Source organism: Labeo rohita, chromosome 10, assembly GCF_022985175.1.
Source record: "Labeo rohita strain BAU-BD-2019 chromosome 10, IGBB_LRoh.1.0, whole genome shotgun sequence".
In the NCBI taxonomy this organism is placed as follows: domain Eukaryota; kingdom Metazoa; phylum Chordata; class Actinopteri; order Cypriniformes; family Cyprinidae; genus Labeo; species Labeo rohita.
In genome coordinates this window covers 5690229-5713852 of record NC_066878.1, presented here as the reverse complement: position 1 = coordinate 5713852, position 23624 = coordinate 5690229, and the positions used below count along the sequence as shown (strand labels likewise).

The window sequence follows — 23624 nt, the reverse complement described above, 5'->3', positions numbered from 1 at the left end:
GGGGATATTATTTTTACAGATTGATTAAAAACCACTGCATGGATTTTTATCATTATAGTACAGTGGCCGAGAGAGCTCAACGCGCTGCAACTTAAGAAAACACATGCAAACAGAAAAAAACGACAACAAATTAAGAAAACACCTTCATCAGTTTGACAACACAGGCGCTGCAAATCCTCGCAACGCAAACACAAATCCGGAAACGCACTGCAAATTCTCACAACACATCCAAACACATGAACGCGCTGCAAATAGCACGGACCACAACGGAAATGTTTCAAGGGGACCTCAAAAAGTGACGGACCCGGCTGGGACGTGATTATTATTATTATTATTTATTTATTTTTTATTATTCCGTTTCATCATCGAACAAAAAAACAAGGCAACATTTCAAATTGCAAATTCAACTGCAAAAAAAATAAAAATAAATAACAGCAGAAAGAGAAAACGCCCAAAATGAACACAAACATACCAAAAGAAAGAAAGAAAGAAAAAAAAAAGGAAATTCCAGGGCAGTTACATACATTAAAAAACTTTCAAATTAGTTTGTTTTTATGAGCTTCTTATTTTGAGATCTCATATTAGAGAGGGTAATGAGATAATGGTTTCTTCTGACTTACTTTTGACTTGTGAATATAAAACTTTGCGAAGATAATTAAGAGATTTACAATATAAACCTGTTTCAGAAAAAGAGGGGTTTAAAATATATATATATATATATATATATATATATATATATATATATATATATATATATATATATATATATATATATATATATATACACACATACATATACATATATATATATATATATATATATATTATGAAAATTATGAATTAAGGAAATTATTATGAAAATCTAATTTAAATTATTATTATATTTATTATGAAAAATTATTATGAAATTATTATGAAAATCTAATTATTATGAAAATCTAAATTAAGGGGTTTGCTTAATATCTTTGTCTTTATCTTTAAAGCCAGTCCAAAATGAAATAGCATAAGGGCAATAGAAAAATAAATGTTCAGTGTCTGGACCTGATTATTTTGTTTAACATCCTGATCATACGATTCATTGGTCTCTTGGATATTATTAGACTAATCTGACGAATTACACACTTAACTGTGAAACGTTATTAACTTAATTGCAAATAAATATATAAATAAATAAATACATGCAAATAAATATAACGTTAAAAGTTAACGAAAAAAAATGCAACGCTTCATTAATGGTTAAAATCAGGTCAAAATTCAGGTCCCAGCCGGGTCTGTCACTTTTTGAGGTCCCCCTGAAACATTTCCGTTGTGGTCCGTGCTATTTGCAGCGCGTACGTGTGTTTGGATGTGTTGTGAGAATTTGCAGCGCGTTTCCGGATTTGTGTTTGCGTTGCGAGGATTTGCAGCGCCTGTGTTGTCAAACTGATGAAGGTGTTTTCTTAATTTGTTGTCGTTTTTTTCTGTTTGAATGTGTTTTCTTAAGTTGCAGCGCGTTGAGCTCTCTCGGCCACCGTATTATAGGGTAGTTTTCTACATATACTGCCAACACACATTAATGTTCAAACAACATGAAAAAGTGAAATTTGCATCCGATGGCCCCTTTAAATAAAATAAAATAAAAAGCTGTATCTTTTTTCTTGCCGTTTAATCATAAGCAAGCCCAGCTCCTTAGTGTGCAACAAAAAGCTTTAGTTTACGCTATAACTGAACCAAAAGGGAAAATTCTTTGACAAATCCAGCTGTAGAAGTTCTAGATCTGCAGCTTAGATCATGTAAGCTGCAGATTTGCTGTTTACAGGCCCACAAATTATCAGACCTTCCAATTCACAGTAAGGAGGCATTCAGGTCCGGTTGACCCTTACATCAATGTCTCTCAGCACATTCAGTTTGTGTGCTGCACTCCGTCCCAAGTTAGATTATTACAGCTTCGGGACTGCGCTCCATTATGAGCGTGACATAAATTTGTATTAAAACATTACGACCATTCAACCCAACCGACGGGGAAACACATTAAGAACACAAACGACTCTACAGCGCATGCCAAGGGATGGAGCAATCCTGAATAAACGCAGTCTCTACATAAACCCAGAGTGATAAGACTTTACACTTGAGGTCAAAAAGTTAAATATAGAAAGAGAGACATTTCAAAACAGAGAGATCTAACTCGCTATACTTCCTATGTAGGCAGCTGTCTACATAAACAGGCCTTGTAGAAGCTGATGGGAAGATGCTGATGCACTTGATCCCTTTATTAAAGCTTTTCAATAAGCGGGGCTCCAATATCCCCTCATGCCTTCTCTACACTATTATTACCACAGCCTCCCACAAAGCCCTCAGAGACCAAAACACCAGCATCCATTTTCAGCCGGGCGATGCGGAGATTAAGGCCCAGTTTGTTTTTCCGTGAGGCATGGCAGGCGTTACCGGTTCTTAAGGTTGTTGCTTTAGGGTTTTGAGGGCGAGCGTGAACCCAGCTGTTAAAGCCGTACCCGATAATCCGGTTCAGAACCATGCCCTTCGGCGGGGGGGCGCACGACCCGTCGACCTGCTGAAAGGCGCTAAAAGCAGGAAGGGCTTATCGCCGCGGCAACCATGGGGTCACACTCTACTCCCTGAACTTTGCCGTACAACACCGCCTCTGTTCTCTACTTGCTACTTTATTCATTAAAGTGAGGGAAATGTTCAAAAGGGACAAAAAAAATAATTTTGAATGGGAACAAACACTTTCAGGCAGAATCTAATGAAGAAAACTGGATGTAATACATTAGATTTAGTCATGTTGCAAAGAATACAAGTCTCGATGTGACAGTTCTTCACATTCAAAAAGGATTTTGACAGCAAGTGTTGATTATTCCCAGTGTGAACCAGCTGCGAGATAAAAAGTTGAATTCATACACAAGCAGGAATTTCCTTTGGCTTGCTTAAGCCTCGCTGAGAACATTTCCTGCATAAGAAAGTACGGGAAGGAACCAGGAACCAAAGAAACCGGTGAGGCTGCAGAGAGCAAACACCTTTTCCACAGACACAAAGCTCCTTTGGCCGACTAACACACAATCGTAAAACAAACGTGAAAGAAAACAGTCCTTACAACAGCGCTTTGACGACGAAGACTGATTTAGATCGCCGTACGGCCACTTTTTTCCCACGAGCGGCCCGTTATAGCATGACGGACGGGCTGCCCGCCCTGGAGTAGCATAAATCGCACATGCAGAGGAAACATTTCTCTTTTGATTAATGATTCATTTTATTAGAAGACTAACTACTCTGGGTTTTTTGTTTTTCCTTGTTTCCTCTCTATATTATTGCTACTTAAAGTTTGTCAAGTTGAGTTAATCGCTGACAACGCGACACTGTCGATCAAAAGCAAATGTTTCCTCAACACTGATAACAACCGCCGCCATCCGCCCATTCAACACGGAACACGACAAGAGGAGAGTTTGGACTTAGAGTTTTCACAGTTTCTTCTATGTGTATTTCTTTCTGTCTGTTTTGCAAACAAACAGAATACCGCCGAAACATAAACATGTGCAAATCAACTTGTATTGAGATGTTAAAAACAATCTGCACTGATTACGAAACAAATACAAGTGTAGTCCAAATACATGATGAGTCAGTTGTTTTTAGTGAATCAAAGACATGTTGCGCAATCAGCGTAGTCTGATTGCTGAATGAATAACTGTTAAGACTGTTCCGTTAAGTGAATCAAAAACAAAGTGTACTGTGTTGTTGTTACCTGAATGGCCCAAGCTTTGTGAACCCCTCCAAACAATGATCGTATGATTTTGAGATCCATCTTTTCAGGCTGAGGACAACTGAGGGACTCGTATGCGACTATTACAGACGGTTCTAATGCTCACTGATGCTTCAGAAGGAAACACAACGTATTAGAGCTAGGGGGTGAAAACTTTTGGAATTTGAAGATTTTAATTTAATTTATTTTGTCTTCTGGGAAACATGCAAGAATCTTCTGTAGCTTCTGAAGGGCAGCAGTAAATAAAATAAATTAAAAAAAAAAAAAAAAGATATTGAGGCAAAATAAGAAAAATGTGCACATCTACATTCTGTTCAAAAGTTTACAACCCTGGCTCGTAATATATCGTTTTTAATCTTCTGGAGCATCCGTGAGCATTTGAACCTTCTGTAATAGTTCAGTTGTCCTCAGTGTGAAAAGATGGATTTCAAAATCATACGGTCATTGTTGGAAAGGGTTTAAATACGCCAAAAAAAAAATAAAAAATTCTGAATTTGTGGGATTTTTCTGAAGAACCGCAGGCATATTCTCAGATTACACTTTACAAAGTTTTAAAAAAAGGATAATTTCCTACACAAAACGCATCGATTCACTTCAGAAAGCTTTAATTAACCCCCCAGAGATATGTGGAGCAGTTTTTATGATGGATGGATGCACTTTATTGGACTTAAAAATCTCAACAGCCATTCACTGCCATTATAAAGCTTGGAAGAGCCAGGGCATTTTTAATATAACTCTGATTGTATTCACCTGAAAGAAGAAAGTCATTTACACCTAGGATGGCTTGAGGGTGAGTAATTCATGGGGTAATTTTCATTTTTGCATTTAAGTCATTAAAATGTATATGTATTTTTTCATTTCAAATATTTATTTATCTATCTATACTTAAAGTACTATTCCTATCCAGGCACCAAACATATATTTTTACAACCATTACTCATTTTTAACACAGACATCCTCCCAAAAATGAAACAAGTCCATAACAGTTACAAAGAAGGCTGGAGTAATGCATCCCATGCATGTTTCTGTCAGTCGGCGTGTGCATACAAATATGTGGCCTATGCGTGAAATTTCAGAATTTTGGCCAAGATCTGGGCCCACCTCAGGCCGAAGCCAAGACATTTCACAGACTCCTAATCAAGACTACCAAGAGGCTCACAAACACCATCACACGTACAGAGCGGCAGCCTCCAGCAAAGCTCTATATCACCCTACTACAGCACAGCTCTGAGGGGCTGCCCTACATTCCACAGCAGAAAATATGCACATGGCCATTGAGGTGCGTATGAATTAAGGTCTGGAAAACGAAAGCACTTTGGAGAACATAATGGACCGTTTACAGCCTGTTCGCTTCTTAACAACATCTGTGGGATCAAAGATTGTTCCTTTAGATATATAATGTTGATGTTGTAATACTGCAGAAGTGTGTTCACACAGATAAATCTAAATATGGGTGTCACAGTTACTTAATGCTCTCCAAAGGACCTCCTTTCTAAAAACATACTGGATTGGAAGAGAGCTGCTGCCATCTAGTGCTGCGATGAAGGTACAGCAGAATATGAAGCCAACATTCAACTTTACTGGGTTTGGAAGGGTCTGCCAACACCATGACAAGGTGGACTAATTTTTCTTCCTTGATTTCCTGTGCTCCTCATCCATCAGGTCTTTTATCCAAGGATTACGATTTTCCAAGACTGCAAAAACATCAGTCATCTTTGGCTGAAGAATAAGACGCCACCCTGCAGCAGGGGTCCAATTTGGAAATAAAACGCACAGAGCGCTATCTGGCGGATGAGGAGGGGAATGTTTCTCGTCTTTGATGATGAGAACTGCTTCTGGGTCTCAGATGGGAGGATAATAAAATTTTGGAAAGCAACCGAGGGAGTTTCATTGAAGCTGAACATATGTTAAGAGAAAACGCCGTTCCTGTAGGAATAAAATTCCTGATCTTTTCACAATAGCCAGCGCTGTGTTAATACAGTAAAAACACAGCAGATGTATTATTTTTAAATGAGATCTTATTTCTAGTTTTATATATGTTCCCCTTAAAAGGGATAGTTCATCCAAAAATGAAAATTTTGTCATTAATTACTCTCATGCTGTTCCAAACCTGTAAGCTCTTTGTTCATCTTTGGAACACAAATTAAGATATTTCTGATGAAATCCGAGAGCTTTCTGACCCTCCATAGACAGCAAATGTAATTAATGACAGAATTTTCGTTGTTGGGTGAACTGTCATTTTTAAATCCTCCAAAATTATAAATTTGGAAAGCTTTGCATTATGAACGTAAAAGCAAAATAAAGCCAAAAAGTCCTGTTTTCCATCCCAAGTTCTTTTTAAATTGAGTCTGTCTCACCTCAGTAAAGAGAAAACGCTGTAGGAGTTTCTGACAGAGCTCTGATCCACCTGAAGCAAACTGTTCTTCTTCCTGTCAGAAGTTTCCTGTGGGAAAGAAAACAGCCTGTGAGCTTTACAAAGAGTCTCTTCTTACCATATGAAAAATTCTATAGTCTGAAAAACCCAGGAGATACGAGTGAATACAAGCTCTGATAGATGACAAGGTTTGAAGATGGCCTGGAATTTATTTTGGAGCCCATTCCAAGAGTTTGAACAATACCTTCTGATCAAACTCAGCTGCATAGTAGCCATCGTTCAGCCCAAAGATGATCTCATTTGGATTTCTGGAGCGAATCTGAAGGAAAATAGACAGAAAGAAATGACAGGGGTTTTTTTTTTTTGGATGCGTATTTAAAGCATAATTTACCTTGATTTCAAAATTGTACTGGTCATGGGAATCAAAGGTGTGAGAGAGAAGGAGTAGGATCACAACATGTCTAAATCAATGACTTAAACTTGGGTCTTTTATGAGGGAAAGTTTTCTTTGGGAACAACTTTACTTACTTTACTGATCCTCGAATCTGATTGGCTGAGAGAAGTGTGATATTCTAGTGATATCGGAACCATTTCGCAGTTTGTATCACTCCGCTTACAGTATTTTTCACAGCGAGTGTCATGGAGAAAGCCCAAATCCACCATCATTTTATAAATAATGTTGTTTTTGTCACGGAATGTATTTTAAGAGTTTTTAGGCAAGAACATACTTGTTTAGACTTTAAATATGCAGTTTGTCAATAAAGATAATGTAAAATTTGCTTCAATGTTTACAGAGATGTGAAGCTAAGGCCAGATCTTCTGGAATTTGCCACTCGCTCAGATGTCTGGTTAAACATGAGATATAATTTGTTTTGGGTAAATCTAACAGGCAGCGTTTAGTCTCATTAATCTATTATTTGTTTCAGAGCAAACAGTTTTGGCTGAGGGCAAAATTTCTTCACGTTATATTTTATGTAAATTTATTGCTGTATATCAGAGCACTGCCTTAGTACTTTTGTCTGAAGTGCCTAGCAACTGTCATGATGGCTGTTGTTGTTTATTAAATATTATTATTCAATAATTAATATTTAATAATAGTATTTAGTATTGAGAAATGGTGTTTATGTTCATTAGGGTGGTTTTAGTTACATTATTCCACCATTAGGAAGTAGTTCGCACAAACAAGGTTTTTAAAAACACTCCACTGTTGTTTCTTAAGTATTTACACATTAAGAGCTGGGGGGTGAAAACTTTTCGAATTTGCGGATCAGGGTAAATTGTACTTATTTTGTCTTCTGGGAAACATGTAAATATCTTCTGTAGCCTCTGAAGGGCAGTACTAAAAAAAATAAATAAATAAATAAAAAAATAAAAATGTAGGCAACATAAGAAAACTGTACACATCTCCATTCTGGTCAAAAGTTTTCACCCCCAGCTCTTAATGCATCGTTTTCCATTCTGGAGCATCAGTGAGCGTTTGAACCTTCTGTAACAGTTGCATATGAGTCCCTCAGTTGTCCTGAGTGTGAAAAGATGGATCTCAAAATCATACAGCCATTTTTGGAAAGGGTTCAAATACACAAAAATGTTGAAAAACCAAAGAATTTGTTGGACCTGAAGGATTTTTCTGAAGAACAACTGGCAGTTTAACTGTTCAGGACAAACAAAGGGACTCATGAACAACTATCACTAAACAAAAAAACACAACTGTGGATCATTCAGGTAACATCACAGTATTAAGAATCAAGCGTACGTAAACTTTTGAAGGGGTCATTTTTACAGATTCAGCTATTATTTTCTCTTGTGGACTATACGTAAACATCTTTAATGTGAAATATCTTATTCAGAGGGGTACTAAAAAAAAATAAATAAATAAATAAATATGTGCATTTTGTATTATCTCTCTTATTTTGGTAAAATAATTAACATTTAGCAGATTCTGAAAGGGAGTGTAAACTTTTGACCTCAACTGTACATATACAATAACAATAATTTTAGGGTTTTTTTGTTTTAATTACCATATTTTTCATATTTATTCCCACCCATATGAAACTTTAGAGATCAAAACAAAAGACTTTTGGGGGAAAACTAGATGGCCATGTCACATACCAAACTACACATGGTAGAGTATAAAAAAGGGAAAGCAAGAGATGTGAGTGTGAACACATATATTTGACTCCTCACCTGTTGTCCTGTGTATCTGAGCCCATCTAGGTTGACTTTCCATTCAATAAGTAGTTGGTACTCTTCTTCTCTCCCACCCCATATTCTCACTACAAAACACGACACAGACGTGTCCAAGAGATCCGGAAGCATTGCGAAATCTAAGCTCCGCCATGTTGGGTTCTGAAAACACACAAACAAACTAAATTATGAACACAGGGCACCCTGTTAAACTTCGTCCTGCTACTTCAGATACAGATATCCCCTTTCTAGGCATCAATAAACTGGTATCCAGCCAATGTATGATCAATTACATCAGCAATTTAGACTGTAAAACATATTGATTTTGTTCATAATAATGCATGAGCGTGGCCTGTCAGCATAGTCAATGATGCAGCAAAAACGAAGCCAAGCTTTCAAAGACTGACAGCAGAAAGAGATTTGCAAAAATGTGCCGTCAGGCAGTCTGGAGGCTAAAGTGGGTCTTCCTCTAAAAGGATGTGCAGCTGACAAAACTACCATCACAGTGACTAGGTCAGCAGAAATAAATACAAAACAGCCATCAACATGACCACCAGAGTGGATGGAATGAAGGGATGATTACAAGATTATTATTAAAAAAAAAAGAGGAAAGAGGTACAGAAGGACAGGAAACCAATAAAAAAGGGAAATGAAGAAACAAAAAAGGGGGAAGAGAGGTGCAAGAAGGTTAGAGGTAGAATATAAAGGCTTTTGAAGGTGTTGAACAAAACAGTGTCAGTAACAACTCTGCTCATAGATTTAAAGGGATAGCTCACCAAAAAAAAATGAAGACCTCCGTTCATCTTCAGAACACAAATTAAGATATTTTTGATGAAATATTTATAAAAACTTCATAAAATTAAGGTTGAACCACTGCTGTCACACGGACTATTTTAATGATGTCCTTACTACCTTTCTAGGCCTTGAACATGTCAGTTGTGTTGCTGTCTATGCAGGATTTCATCAAAAATATCTTAATTTGAGTTCCAAAGATGAACGAAGGTCTTATGGGTTTAGAATGAGATGAGGGTGAGCAATCAATAACAGAATTTTCATTTTTGGGAGAACTTTCCCTTTAAATTCTTCCGTTCACAATCTGTGGGACATAATGAGTGATGAAATGTATGAATCAGTCAATGAGAGCTATGAATCAATTCATAACAGTCAAAGACACAGTATTGTCAGTGTGTGATTATTTCAAAATAACTACTGCAATCATCATCTGGTATAATGATGATATACATTTCCTTTTTTTCCTCTAACCTTGAGGAGATGCAATAAACAAAATTACAGACCACCAGCCATGATATTACACTTAACTAAATAAACACTGATTTGTAAATGTAATAATAAACAACTACATTCAAAAGAGCTCTGCCTACTTTCTAAACAGAAAGAAAAGCACGCCCAGAATAACAGAACATGCCTCCAGCTATAAACTTGTCTTTGAGGGCGTGCCGTTTCATATGAAAAACACACAATGAATACAGCACTCATAGCCTATAATACTTCAAATCATCACCATCATCATTAAAATGTTCCTTACAGTTTGGATGACAGGCTAGAACTCAGTCTTTAATTGTGTTTGTATAAATCACATTACTGACCGTATGCTTTTATGTATTGTGTTATTCTCTTCACACTTTAGCAGTTGCTATGTGTCAATGTTTTACAGCAAAATTACAGGCTTGGACAGAGTGACCACATGGTCATTAAAAACCACTTTCCAGTCGCCAATGGCAAAAACCACATCCGTTCGAAAGGCTCAGAGGCCCACTTGGAGTATTAAAATAAAGAGATTGTTTCAAAAGTGAAAGGTTTCTGGTGTGACCCCAAAAAGCCCATTTAGCAAACCTGTTTTATATCAGTAAATGGAGCTGTATCGATGCCTTTTATGTGCAGGTGAGAGGGTAGACCTGCCATATGTGTAAAGATGAAGTCCTGATGCTTTTGGATTTGAGGAGAACATTAAAACAGCACTGCCTTTTTACATACACTGCCAGGTCAGCTCTAGGTCAGTCTTTTTCCTAACATGAAAACTTATATTATGACTAAAAAAAGTACAATTATATGGGTACCTTCTGATGCTTTCATCAAAATTTTAAAGGTGAAGTGTAATTTCTGGCACAGAAGAGAAGAAATTGTTGAATAGAGATGTTATTTTTGTTTTCTTTCTGCACAAAAAGTAGTCTTTTAAAATTAAGATTTACTACCACTCAGGGCCTTGAATGTAGTTGCACTGCTATCTATGCAGGCTCAGAAAGCTTTCGGATTTCATCAAAAATATCTTAATTTGTGTTTTAAAGAAGGTCTTATGGGTTTGGAACGACATGAGGGTGAATAATTTTAATTTTTGGGTGAACTACGTCTTAGATTGGCTGCTTTCATCAAAATTTAAAGGTAAAGTGTGTAATTTTTGCGACAGTAGCGCTAGAAATTATGACTTTCAAACAGGTTTCCCCACACACTCCCCTGACTGCCATTGGTTTGTCAAACAGATATCTCCGCCCCAAACTCACACCATTGGTTGAGCCACTGCTGTTGTTGCCAGGCAGACTCTGTATGCAACCACAAAGCCACATCTTCACAGTTTTTTTAGCATAACAAAAATTACACACCTCACATTTACGGGACTATTTTTTCATAAACTTACACTGTAAAATATGCTGTGGTAACCATAATTTCTGCCAATAGCATCCACAAATATGAACAAATAAGATGAAATAGCAAAATAAAAATGACAAAAAGACTCTGAAGATCCAATATATTTTTAGTGTTTTCACAGTAATAAATTAACTATTCAAACTGTGATTACCATGGTCAATTTTACAGCAGTACTGTAAGATTTAACAGAGATTAAGAACATCTGTGATTACACTAAAAGAAATGTACTTTTGTTAATCCATGCTATATCATGTTACACTACACCACGCCGCTAAGCTATGATATGCTTTGCGCCGTCTTTTGTTTCACATTTTTGAATAACAGGCATTAAAATCGCATGACCAAACACCAATGAAAACAAAAGCACTCACCAATGAATCTCGGATGACTTCACTCTTATAAAAGTCTGGAAAGGGAAAAGAGAAAGTTAGAAGTCATTCAAAAGCTTTTAAATATAACGGTCACTTACAGTATACAATACCGTACAAAAGTGTAAGGTCAGCAGGTTTTTGTTTGTAAAGAAATTAATACATTTATTCAGGAAAAATACATTAATTTGATCCAAAAGTGACAGCATTTATAATGTTACAAAAGATTTATATTTCTATACTTTATATTCATCTAAGAGCGTCACAAAAATATTAAACAGCACAACTGTTTTCAACAGATAAAAATAAGAAATGTTTTTGAGCACCAAATCAGATTATTAAATAATTTCTGAAGAATCATGTGACAGTGAAGACTGGAGTAATGATGCTGAAAATGCAGCTTTGCATCACAGAAGTAATTTTAACTACTGCACTTTTAATATCCAATTTTTAATTTACAAAGATAACAAAGTACACCAATCACAAGTTGATCTCTCCACACTTGTAAAGTGTAAACACTATGCAGGGTTGCCAGGTTTTCACAACAAAACCCTCCCAATTGCTATTCAAAACTAGCCCAATTGCGATTCGGTGGGGGTTCCCCGGTAAAAATTGCATTCCAGGGGGTTAAAATACACGCTTTTGGCAGGGTTCCCCTGATAAAATTTGCATCCCAGGCGCTAAATATCACATTATTGGGGTCGTTTCAACCATACGACATGATAAACACCCATAGCAACACTGTTGAAGTAGCCCAATTCCCACAGACTTGCCAACATTGACACTATGGCACTATCAAAACATTGTATCACAGAATGTAATACAATATAATAAATGAAGTGAACAATCAGACAGTAGCAGCCAGTTTAGCTGGCTTCAGTCACCTCGTGATATCCGTTCTTCCTGGCAGAGGTGAAGGGTGAAGTAAGTGTCAAGTAGAGGAGAGCCATTCTTGTTCACAATGTTACGGGCTGCTATGCTCCGCAAGTGACGTAAACGCCTCTGTCAGGACAAAGAAAGAAAGACAGTTAGTGAGAGAGACCAGAGTAATGGACAAATATGATATTAGATGCCATTTAACGTCATTATTACTTTCCTTTATAATCAACAGGTCTATACTCCTCAGACACACATATTTATACTATGCAAAAAAAAAAAAAAAAAAAAAAAAAAAAACAATCTCTGATTCACTAGCAACGAGTTTACAATGGCTTTTATCAATACCATTTGAGCCGTCAATGGAAATTATCACAATATTTCTCACAGTCCAACTCGCTGATATTAAATCTCCCATTTGCTGGATCGCGCATGCAATAAAATGCTTCACAATTCTCAGTTTTTCCACACAAGCCAATGACAGTGAACAGGAACAGACTGACACACAAACACAAAACATCATTGTGAGTCTCACGTCACATCACTACAAAGCCAAGTCATCCACCCTGACTGAACCATGACATCACCGCCGCACATTAGGCGCAAACCCAACGCTTTGAAGGAGCCAAGGGAAAAGGAACTGGTAGGCATGGAAAGGTTTACCATAGAGCTCTTGTAGGTTAAAAAGAGGCTATAAAACAGGTCTACGATGTGACCACAGAAAGGAAGTTGCCTAAATAAGTAGTCGATTAATTGGTCTTACAGAAGTCTTGTGTAACTGACGTTACAGGTTCATCTGATTATGACCGTGAAGATTTCTTTGGGAGGCGTTTACATAAAACACCTAGATGGAACATAATAGAATAAAAACCGAATGCAGGCTTTTTGAAACTTGAATCAGCGTCTTAAAAAGTAGCCGCTAATGGTACAAAACACTGAAAAAAGACAACATGATGAGTACACTCACATAATTACACAACCAGCATGTGTTTGCATATAAAAGTAATTAAAAACTGGTTAGACTGTTTCAAGAATGCATTTTGCATATATCACTCCTTACTGTTTACACTGTCTAAAGCACAGGTTTTTAAAGTGGAGTCTTGGTAAATAAAATAAAATAAAATAAAATAAAATAAAATAAAATAAAATAAAATAAAATAAAATAAAAATAATTGATTATTATTAGGGCTAGGTTTGGACACAAATTTCACAATTCTTAAAAGTTTGTGTATATTTATTATGTACATATAAATACACAAACATACATGCATATATTATTTTAAAAATATATATATTTGTATATAAATTAGATTATACATAAATATTTGATATAAAGTGCTAACATTTTTCCCTTAAAATATATATGTATGTGTGTGTACTTATATATACATAATAACTATACACATTACACACACATATAGTATGTAAACATAAACTTTTATTTAAGATGCGATTAATCACAATGAATAATTTGACAGCTCTATTTCAATTAAATTCAATATCAAATATTTTGGAGATATATATATATATATATATATATATATATATATCAGGTACAGTGCATGCCAAATGTCTCAGAGAAAAAATAAATCTCTCAACTCTTGCTGTAAAATATAAATGAGACTCAGTTGCTACTAGGGATGCAACAGTTTTTAACCACGGTTTTCGGTTCGGTTCTGATATCTTGCCACTTCAGTGTGGTGTTTTTTTTGCAACAAATTAACAAAATACTCCCTTAAACCTCTGTACACTGGAAAAAGCGTGGTTTAGTATATGCCTGCTTAATTTTTCTTTTGAGAGATGTATTATTTTTCGATTTTTACGCGAAACAGAATGGGTTTCATTCATACTGGACACCAGAGGGCACCCTCGTGCAGAAAATCCACATATGCGTCAAAGACGTAGCACTGATGACGTCCCGTTCCAGCTTCTCTAATATGGATAAAGGCATCGCTATTGCTTTAACTGATTTAAAACAAGACACAACGTTAAACAATTTGAATGATGAAATGTAAGGACAATAAACACTCGTCTGCATTAATACATAGTTTATCTGTGTTCTTTAAGCCATCTCGTGTATTTTCATAAGCCACTGCTAATCGACATACATAGAATATGAGTATAGAATTTATCGTCTGCCTCATTCTGTGATGAGAATCCACATCAAATTAAGTTTAATGTTTTTTATAACTTTTGTTTTTATAACTCTTTTGGTGGACAACAGGTTTAGAAAGGAATGGAAGATGCTCTGCGTGTGTTGCTTTTTCAAATATAAGCGGGAAACGTTTCCTCATTTCATCATGTGAAATTGTGGGCAAACATACAGCAAATTCAGAGAGAAATAAAACAAGGAACTTATTTAAATGCAAAACCGAAAAACCACAATTCACAAGCGCGTATTGAACCGTGGATGTCATACAGAACGGTTCGATATTATATTGAGAATTGTAACATCCCTAGTTGCTACTACATTATTAGAATACTGAAGGTTATTCGGGGTCATTATATGGAGAAAAATCCTGAAACGTTTCCCTCAAAAAACACAATTTCTTTACAACTGAAGAAAGAAAGACATGAACATCTTGGATGACAAGGGGGTGAGTACATTATACGTGAATCTTTGTTTTGGAAGTGAACTTCTCCTTTAACACTCAGTTAAGTTTTAGAATAATAAAGCTACAATTGCATAATTATATTTCTACTCCAATTTTTTTTTTTTTTTTTAATATGTCAGAAAAACTTGCCAGATTTATTCAAACATAAATGAAACACTGAACAACAGTTTAAAATTATAACGAGTATGTTATATGGTGCACTTGCAAAATCCTCCTCTTTAGAGTTACATTTTCTAGCCGACTAACGAGTTTATGGTCACTAAATATGATTTTTCTGAGGTAAATGTGGCGTTACCTGACATTGTTTACAAGCTGTTGACCTCTTGGCGTGGTAAGTTGTAACCTTTCTTTTAACATACCTATGGTTATTTATTTTGTGCTATAACTGGTTTTAAACTGGAGAAGATAATCAGTTCACGTGGCCTTTTGGGGTGGCTTGAACTGAGATGCTACAGCAATCTGTCAATCCACATTAAACAGCACCAAAACAGCATTTATTGTTAGAATAATGTAATAAAATGGGCAGAACTTCAAAATCTGAGACTTTAGTTTGTATTGAAAGTAACAAAGCACAAAGCTTATTACGATTTATTGGATGAGAGGAGAGCTACAATGTTCCATTCGTTGACCGCAAACATGCTAGACTCTAAGAATCGATAGTTTCGTACAAATGAAAATCGATTAAAAAAAAAAAAAAAAAAAAAAAAAGTTAACCTTGTGATCCTAATCTACAGAACATGAGATGGAGAGAAACTGCAGAGTTACTACAAGGGCCGGATTTAAGACACAGGGCCACAGCCATTTCAATGAAACATTTAATCTGAGAGTTCAGCACACTAAAGTCTTCACCTGACCAGCTTTCATCACAACCAGCCACAGAGAATTTCCAGCGCCGCCCGTGAGGCATTAAACACTAAATCTAAGTCATGGGATGCCCCACAGGATTATTGAAGCTACAGAAACAACACCGCACTTTGTTCAGTTCCCCCCCCATTTTTGTCTTGTTTCAGACTACAAAACACTGAGGAACATCCAGGGTCAGTTTGTCCCAGACTCTGAAATGCAGAAGTTCACTGGTACAATTTAGTAGGTTACCAGGCTACTTAACTAGCACAGGAACAAACAAGCTGGTATACGATCAACTTTCCCTTATTAGGCGATTCACAGCTGTTTCAAACAGCTGAATGAAACCGAAACACCAAATCAAGCAAGACTTAATGCTGGAGTCAATGAATCACATCACTCTGAATAGAAACGCTCTTCTGCTGCACAACAAAATGAACGGCCTTCGAGGGTGACAAAGGTCATCTATAGTCCATAACAGTGGTCCTTTGGGACTTTGCCTCAAGCTGTAAGGGAGTCACAAGTGACTTGTGTAAGTGCCAAGGCAATTGGTGTCATAACAACCATTTCCTGTAAAATAAAATTCAGACAGGTGTGACAAGCTCTGACAAGCTACTATCATGTGAAAGGGACTTCACATATGGTTTCATATTTCAGTTCTAATGCTTTCCTTTTTAACAAAAACAGAACAGAAGACAAAGAAAAAAAGAAGAGAAAGAGTTGTAGTCCGTCATTTTTTTCCAGATGCACAAAACTGTGCAAAAAATGCTCGTAAATACAACCCAGGGCTGGTTGAAATATGGACAAACCCAGCGATTGGGTTAAATGTTTAACCCAAGCTTGTGTGTAGTTTTATTTAACTCAATTATTGTTTAAAAATGACTATATTTCTTGTTTAAAATGAAACCAAAATAAGTTGGAAATTAACATTTATTAATATGTTCAACAAACGAACATTAATAAATAAGCTGAATAAATAATAATTAATATATTATAAAATAACATTTTTTAAATTTCTTATTAATAAACGTTCACCTTTTGATTATTGCTGACGCCTCTAGTAATTACGTGTCTGATTTTTAATTTCCAACCCATTTGTTCATTTTAAGCTAGTCATATAGCCATTTTTAAACAAGAGTTGAGTTAAATAAAACTACGCAGAAGAATCCGTGTATGAATCCGTGTATCATTCGTCCATTCGTTTTTTGATATTAAAAGAAGAAATATAAAAATGTGTTTGTTTGTTTTTTTCATTTTACCAGAAAAAAGAAAAACAAGAATTCAGATTGAATTTTCGCTCTTCGTTCATGGGTGGAAAAATGAAGAAACAGCTTGAATATTCGATTTCTACATGTGGGCGGGAACGAAACACCCCTTTCTGCTGATTGGTCAGCCGAAGATCACACCATGCCGCCGTCAGTTTTGCACAGAATAATAGTCCTCCGCGGCTGCAGTTGAACGGATAATTAACACATCTATTGCAACTACATTTAATCTTTTTCTCATCAAACAACCACACAAACAAATGGCTCAACACAACCCGTACTGGGGGAGAGCCTAGAACAGGGCTAAAATATAAATAATTAGATTAGTTGTACATTAAATCCAGTTAAACCAAACCCTCTGTACCCTTTAATATACTTCAGCAGGATTGGCATAGGAATGTTTTACAACACATTAAAAAAAAGGGAAAGTCATGATTCTCTGCCATTAAAAGTGCAAACAGGACATTTTTCCCCAGTAAATAAATAAATAAATAAAGCCGATAATAACAAGGTGAGTAGCCAGGATAGGTGATAGTTCACACAGTTCCAATAAGTTGCAATGGGTTAAATAAGCTGAGCACATAAACGCCCACTGTCAAGTGCAGACCATAGTGAAGTGTAAATGCACAGCAGTCATAACTTTGTTTTCATTAATGTTGTGTATTAATTGATCAAATAAAACCAACTAAACTTCCAGGGCAAGTCCGTGTACACATAAACACTACTAACATTTACTTCACCTCACTTCATGGCAAATCCTTAAATTAATGGTATTCAGAAAACAAACAAGAATAAAAAAAATATATATAAGTAGCCATGTAAAACAAAAATATGCTAGCCTATACAACAGTAGTGCTGTTACAAACAACTACTTAATTATTTTTATTAATTCAAATGCCAAAAGGACTCATTCAGTCCAAAATTTCCACAGACTGTTTGCGATTTACCTGTTAAAATATTTTTGTAAAGAAGGCTTCTTCAGTTAGGTCCCAATATGCAAGTAAAATAACCTTTAGCCTATAGACTATTGTACAACAGACAAATTTAATTAAGCATAATAACTTTTTATTCGTTTGGTTGACGGTTCATACTTTGATAATGAACAGTGCACTGATTTGTTGTGTGAGTGCGCGAGGCGCCGGCGCATCACTTAAATTTCTTTCCTCGGGAGCGGAAACAACTTAATACTCTGTCATTTACAGTCATACAGAAAATCATTCAAAATGGAAAAAAAATGTATTTTTATTTATATAAATTCAACATGACTGCAAATTCATTGCTTTGATAAATATAGAAAACAACAGGATGCTCTGCTTTCGTCTCCTTGAACATTTTTCTGGCGTATGCCACAAACATGAACCACAGTCTACATTAAAAGGGTCATCGGATGCAGAGTTTCACACGTTGTTTGAACATTAATGTGTGTTGGCAGTGTATGTACAAATCTACCCTATAATGATAAAAATCTAGCAGTGGTTTTTAATTAATCTGTAAAAATAATATCCCCTTTTTCAAATTGAGCCATTCTCAGATGCCTGTCGGTGTGACGTTAGGCCGCTCCCACGATAGTTGATTGACATGAGCGTCTTACCTCAGATCAGCTGTCACAGTCCAACCTCCACTGTTTCGATGCCGGAGCAAGGATGTAAGACAGAAGAATATCTCTGATCGAGCGATTGAGGTGTTGTGTTGCTGGATGTAATAATGAACACAGTGGTCATCATTTGCTCCCGACATCTGAGCCACTGAACATGCAGTGGATTAAGTTTGTTAGTGAATGGAACGCACCTCACGATCTATATAAATGTGTCTATGTTCGCGCAAATCATTCGTGATCCAGCTTCACCTACAGCAGAAGTGAGTATAAGGGTTTTTTAATGAATGTCTGCAATCACCTTTCCTAAAACAAGGCTAAAGTAAACAGGCTCGTCACTCCACAGAGAGAAGAGAGGGGCGGGGCAAGCAGAGCTCATTAACATTTAAAGCAGCCTCGACCGGATTTTTGCAGAGCTGATTTTGGCAAGGTAAAAAGGGTGTTGTTTTACACAAGCATTGAGAATTTTTAACCGAAGTATATTATAGACTTTTCATTAAGACCCTAAAGAATCATATCACCTTGTGAAAAATGGGCATCCGATAACCCCTTTAAGATTATTTGATGTTGAGATTATTATAACCTATAAATTACTTTGGAATTAATCACAGCATGTTTCATGATAAAAAAAAAATCATGACTTACAGTCCAGAAAATACGGAAGGCTATAACCAATTATTTTGCGGACGCCCTGGAACTTTGAAAACAGCATACAGAAGAAAGCACTGTTCTAGCCTCTCCCCCGGTACGGGTTGTGTCGAGCCATTCATTAGACTGGTTGTTTGATGAGAAAAAAATTAAATGTAGTTGCAATCAACGTGTTAATTTTCCATTCAACTGCAGCCGTGGAGGACTATTATTCTGCGCAAAACTGCGGAAGAACTGGCGGTGGCAGAAAGAGCCAATCAGCAGAAAGGGGTGTTTGTAGAAATCGAATTTTCACGCTGTTTATTCATTTTTCCACCCCTGAACGAAAAACCGAGCAGAATTCTTGTTTTTTCTTTTCTCTGAAAAAAAAAGGAAAAAAAAAAAAAAAAAAGGAGCCGTTTTTTCACGTTTCTTCCTTCAATATTAAATCAAAAAACGAATGGACGAATGATACACGGATTCATAAAGCTTCTCTTTTGTTTAACAACAGCTGGTTTATAAGTACTTTTCATTGCACGGTTGGTTTGGTGCATGGTGCATTTGATTTAGAGCTGCAAAATGATTAGTCACAATTAATCGATTCAAAATAATGTTTATGTTTACATACTATATGAATGTTTACTGTGCATGTGTTTATTATGTATATATAAATACACACGCTTATATGCATATTTTCACAAATATTTGTATGTTTTGTATGTATTTGTATGTAAACACTTGTATTTAATCTATATTATATATGAAAAGAAATATTATACATAGAAATTTTATATTTTTTCCTTAATATATACACATGTATGTGTGTGTTAATATATACATAATAAATATACACAGTACACAGATATATAGAACGTTAACAAACTTTTATTTTGAATCGATTGATCGCGAATAATCATTTTGCAGCTGCAATTTTATATAGATTAATCTAAAGCTCTACATGATGTGGGCTAATGTACTAATGGCAAACTTATTATGTAAAACTAAAAAAAATATAATAATAATAATACAAAAAATGTAAAACTTAATATTACATCATTATATTACATTATATTATATTATATTACATAATATATTACAAAAAATAATAATAATCTGGTTCAGTTCTACCTGCAGGAAACCACTCTTTGCTTAAAGCCATGACACAACATGTTTGCAGCATTAAGTAATGCAACATTTCCCAACGCAGAATGCCAAGTCATCAACAGACACCGCTTAAGAGGAAAACCTGCAATCCCCAAAACACTTCCCGGGAACCAGTGATGTGATTAAACAGACGATCGCTGCAGGACATAACTATCATTCCATATAACTGAGATCTACACTCAGATTCAGGGCATGTATAAGTGCTGTGTGTATTGCAACACTGCAGTTGTTACAACACAGGCTATCACAGCTCTTCTCTAATAACAATATCAAGCATTACATCAACAATACACAATGTGCAACTTCTGCCTGAAATATAAAATGTAAAAAAAAAAAACAATAAAATACACAACAATAATATAAACACAAACACTGTTTTCCGGTGGCTAAACCATTTAAATGTCAGCTACTAAATTCTAAGAAACCAAGTGAACCAAACATTCACACAAAGGTCTTTCTTTGCAACCCCCCCAAAACAATCTTAAAATATGACATCATTTATAGTAATTTATGACAGTGCTGTCAAAAAGCTGCAGTGCAATTGAATTCAGCACAGTTTATTCTATGCAGCACCACTACTACCTTCCAAGCCATTTCCATGCTCTTTGAAGCATGAATAATAAATATTAAGATGCTGTCTGGTCTATTTTGTATTTCTGTTGGAGTTTGGAGACCCACAGTGACAAGACAGCCAGTCACTATACACTGTACAACCGGTCTAGCATATTTAATAAACAAGCCAGCGCTTTATTATTAACAACGTCTTGTTTATCGCCTCTCATATTTCTATTTCAAACTCCACTGCATTCAGAAATGCTGACCAGAGCTTAACTGGACATGGAGGCCCAGTGTTATGATCGTCCGGTGACATGTGACACATGCACAAGCAGATCCGCTAGACGTTCACACATTATGGATCCACACATGAATGGTACGGCTGCAGGTGTACCTGTTGTGATGTGAGCTCCACATGCAGGACTCTGGATGATGCTGCTCCGGGGTTGCTACTGACAGCTCCAGCGGACACTGCGAGATCCCGACCGGCGATGGAGTTCATCCTTCTACGGTACCACAGGCGATCGCCTCATTCAGCCATACAACTCAGCCCCATCGGCGAGAAACTCCCGGGCACGAAGGTGTCAGTTTCCGAGCTTTCTTCGCAAACGTGCAGATCTGTAATATAACGTACACCGAGCCCGCTAAACGCAGCTACTGGGATCCCAACGGCGGCATAAACAAAGTAAGTCTTTCCTAGGAAGCCATTACCGCGACCTTGATCGGCAAACCCTCGCATGACGCCTATTGGCTGAGGAGGCTGTCACTCAAATAGACGTTTGATGACGTAAATGGATATTCCGAGTTGATTGGTGGAGAGCTTGTCAATCAAAAGGAAAAGGGCGGAAGGAGGCCTTAGAAACTCATGCTGCGCTCTGTGTTCCTACAAATATGAGGAAGTGAGGGGCCGAGTGTTTGAGTAACGTGATCCCAACGGGCGGAGAGCTGAATGAAAACCGTGTGTTCTCCCGTTAAACTCAATATCAGGATGAGCGTTGCACTGATACGAGCATAAAATGTAAAATGTGCAATACACTGCCAAACTGGCATGGTTTTTGTACTTATATAACGATAAAAGGACAGTTCGCTAAACAAAGAGTTTTTGGTAAATTATTACTAATTAATTAATCAATCAATCAGTATATAGCATTGTGTTATTATTATTATAGTTATTTATTATTATTATTATTATTGTTATTATTATTATTTTTAAATAAAAGTGTACATGAAGCACAAGAGGGCGCCATTGCCCAAATTTACTCATAATAAGGCAACTGCATTGAAAACCTTGAAAACCTTGTACTTGTTTAAAAGTAGTAAACAGTGAAAAAAAACTGTAAATTTCATATGGATCAAATAAAATATGTTATATACATATTAGGCTATGGACAAATAGACCCATATATTTTAAATATATATATATATATTTAAAATATATGGGTCTATTTGTCCATAGCCTAATATGTATATAACATATTACATATTAGGCTATATTACATAAAGGATTTTGTCAAACATAAAGTGACCTAGTTACTCCTTTGGCTATTTAGAATAACTCATAACTGTTTTATTGTATTTTTATTTTTTACAAACTATACTATATAGTTTTTGAACAGTAAGATTTTTTTTTTTTTCTTCTGCTCACTAAGCCTGCATTTATTCGATCCAGTACAAGCAAAAACAGCAAAATGTTAAAATATTTTTAGTTTACAATAACTGTTTTCTATTTGAATATATTTTAAAATGTCCTGTGACATAAATAAAAATATTTAAAAATTTTCCTGTGATTTCAAAGCTGAATCACATGATCCTTCAGAAATCATTCTAATATTCTGATTTGCTTTTCAAAAAACATTTATTATTATTATTATTAGTAGTAGTAGTAGTAGTAGTAGTATGTTGAAAACAGCTGAGTAGAATTCTTTCAGGTTTCTATGATGAATGGAAAGTTCAGAAGAACAGCATTTATCTGAAATAAAAATCTTTTGTAACATTATAAATTGTTTTATCATCAATTTTGAGCAATTTAGCATCCTTGCTAAATAAAAGTATTAATTTCTATAATTTCTTTAAATATATAAAAGTATATATATATATATATATACTTTCTATTCATTAACGTATCCTGAACAAATGTATTATTAAATATTTCGTTTTTAATATTTATAACATAATAATAAATGTTTCTTGAACAGCAAATCAGCATATTAGATTGATTTCTAAAGGATTTTAATCACAAGAATAAATTACATTTTAGAATATATTCAAATAGAAAGCAATTATTTTAAACAGTAAAAATATTTCACAATATTAATGCTTTTGGATAAAAAAAAATTAACATTAAAAATCTTTGTTCAATCTTGTTCAAAAACTGTATATATTGTTTTTTGTTTTGTTTTGGGGTTTTTTATTTTATAATTTCCTGGATTTATTATAGTTTATAATTTAACATGACATCTATAATTTCTGCATGCCTACATGTAGATTATTTTCATTTGTGAAAAACATTTAACCTTAGTAAACAATTAGTGACCTAGATACAGTAAATAAATCAATATCTTTCAGTCATGGCTGTGTGCCCCACCTCACTAATATAAGCCAATCAAATAACAGGTCCCAGTTACACTTTTGTAACCAAATTAGGATCCACCTTAGTTCCTGGGCCCCAGAAATTGATTTTTGTTCAGTATAGTGGCATATGTTACTGCGTTTATATCTAGTACATGCTACTGTGATAAATTCTA

General features: G+C 35.5%; 1 protein-coding gene across 3 annotated transcripts in view; it reads right to left on the bottom strand.

Annotated features, from left to right (window-relative positions):
• uvrag (UV radiation resistance associated gene) overlaps positions 1-21610 on the bottom strand; it is a 155711-nt gene extending 134101 nt beyond the window's left edge. For all 3 annotated transcript variants that reach the window (XM_051120918.1, XM_051120919.1, XM_051120920.1), the window contains exons 1-6: positions 21275-21610; positions 12226-12343; positions 11345-11379; positions 8310-8471; positions 6370-6444; positions 6109-6194 (exon numbers count right to left, since the gene is read on the bottom strand). In XM_051120918.1, the coding sequence (XP_050976875.1) occupies positions 6109-6194; positions 6370-6444; positions 8310-8471; positions 11345-11379; positions 12226-12343; positions 21275-21382 (584 nt within the window). In that variant the 5' untranslated portion in view covers positions 21383-21610. The remainder of the gene's footprint in view (positions 1-6108; positions 6195-6369; positions 6445-8309; positions 8472-11344; positions 11380-12225; positions 12344-21274) is intronic.
• Positions 21611-23624: the final 2014 nt, after the last annotated feature.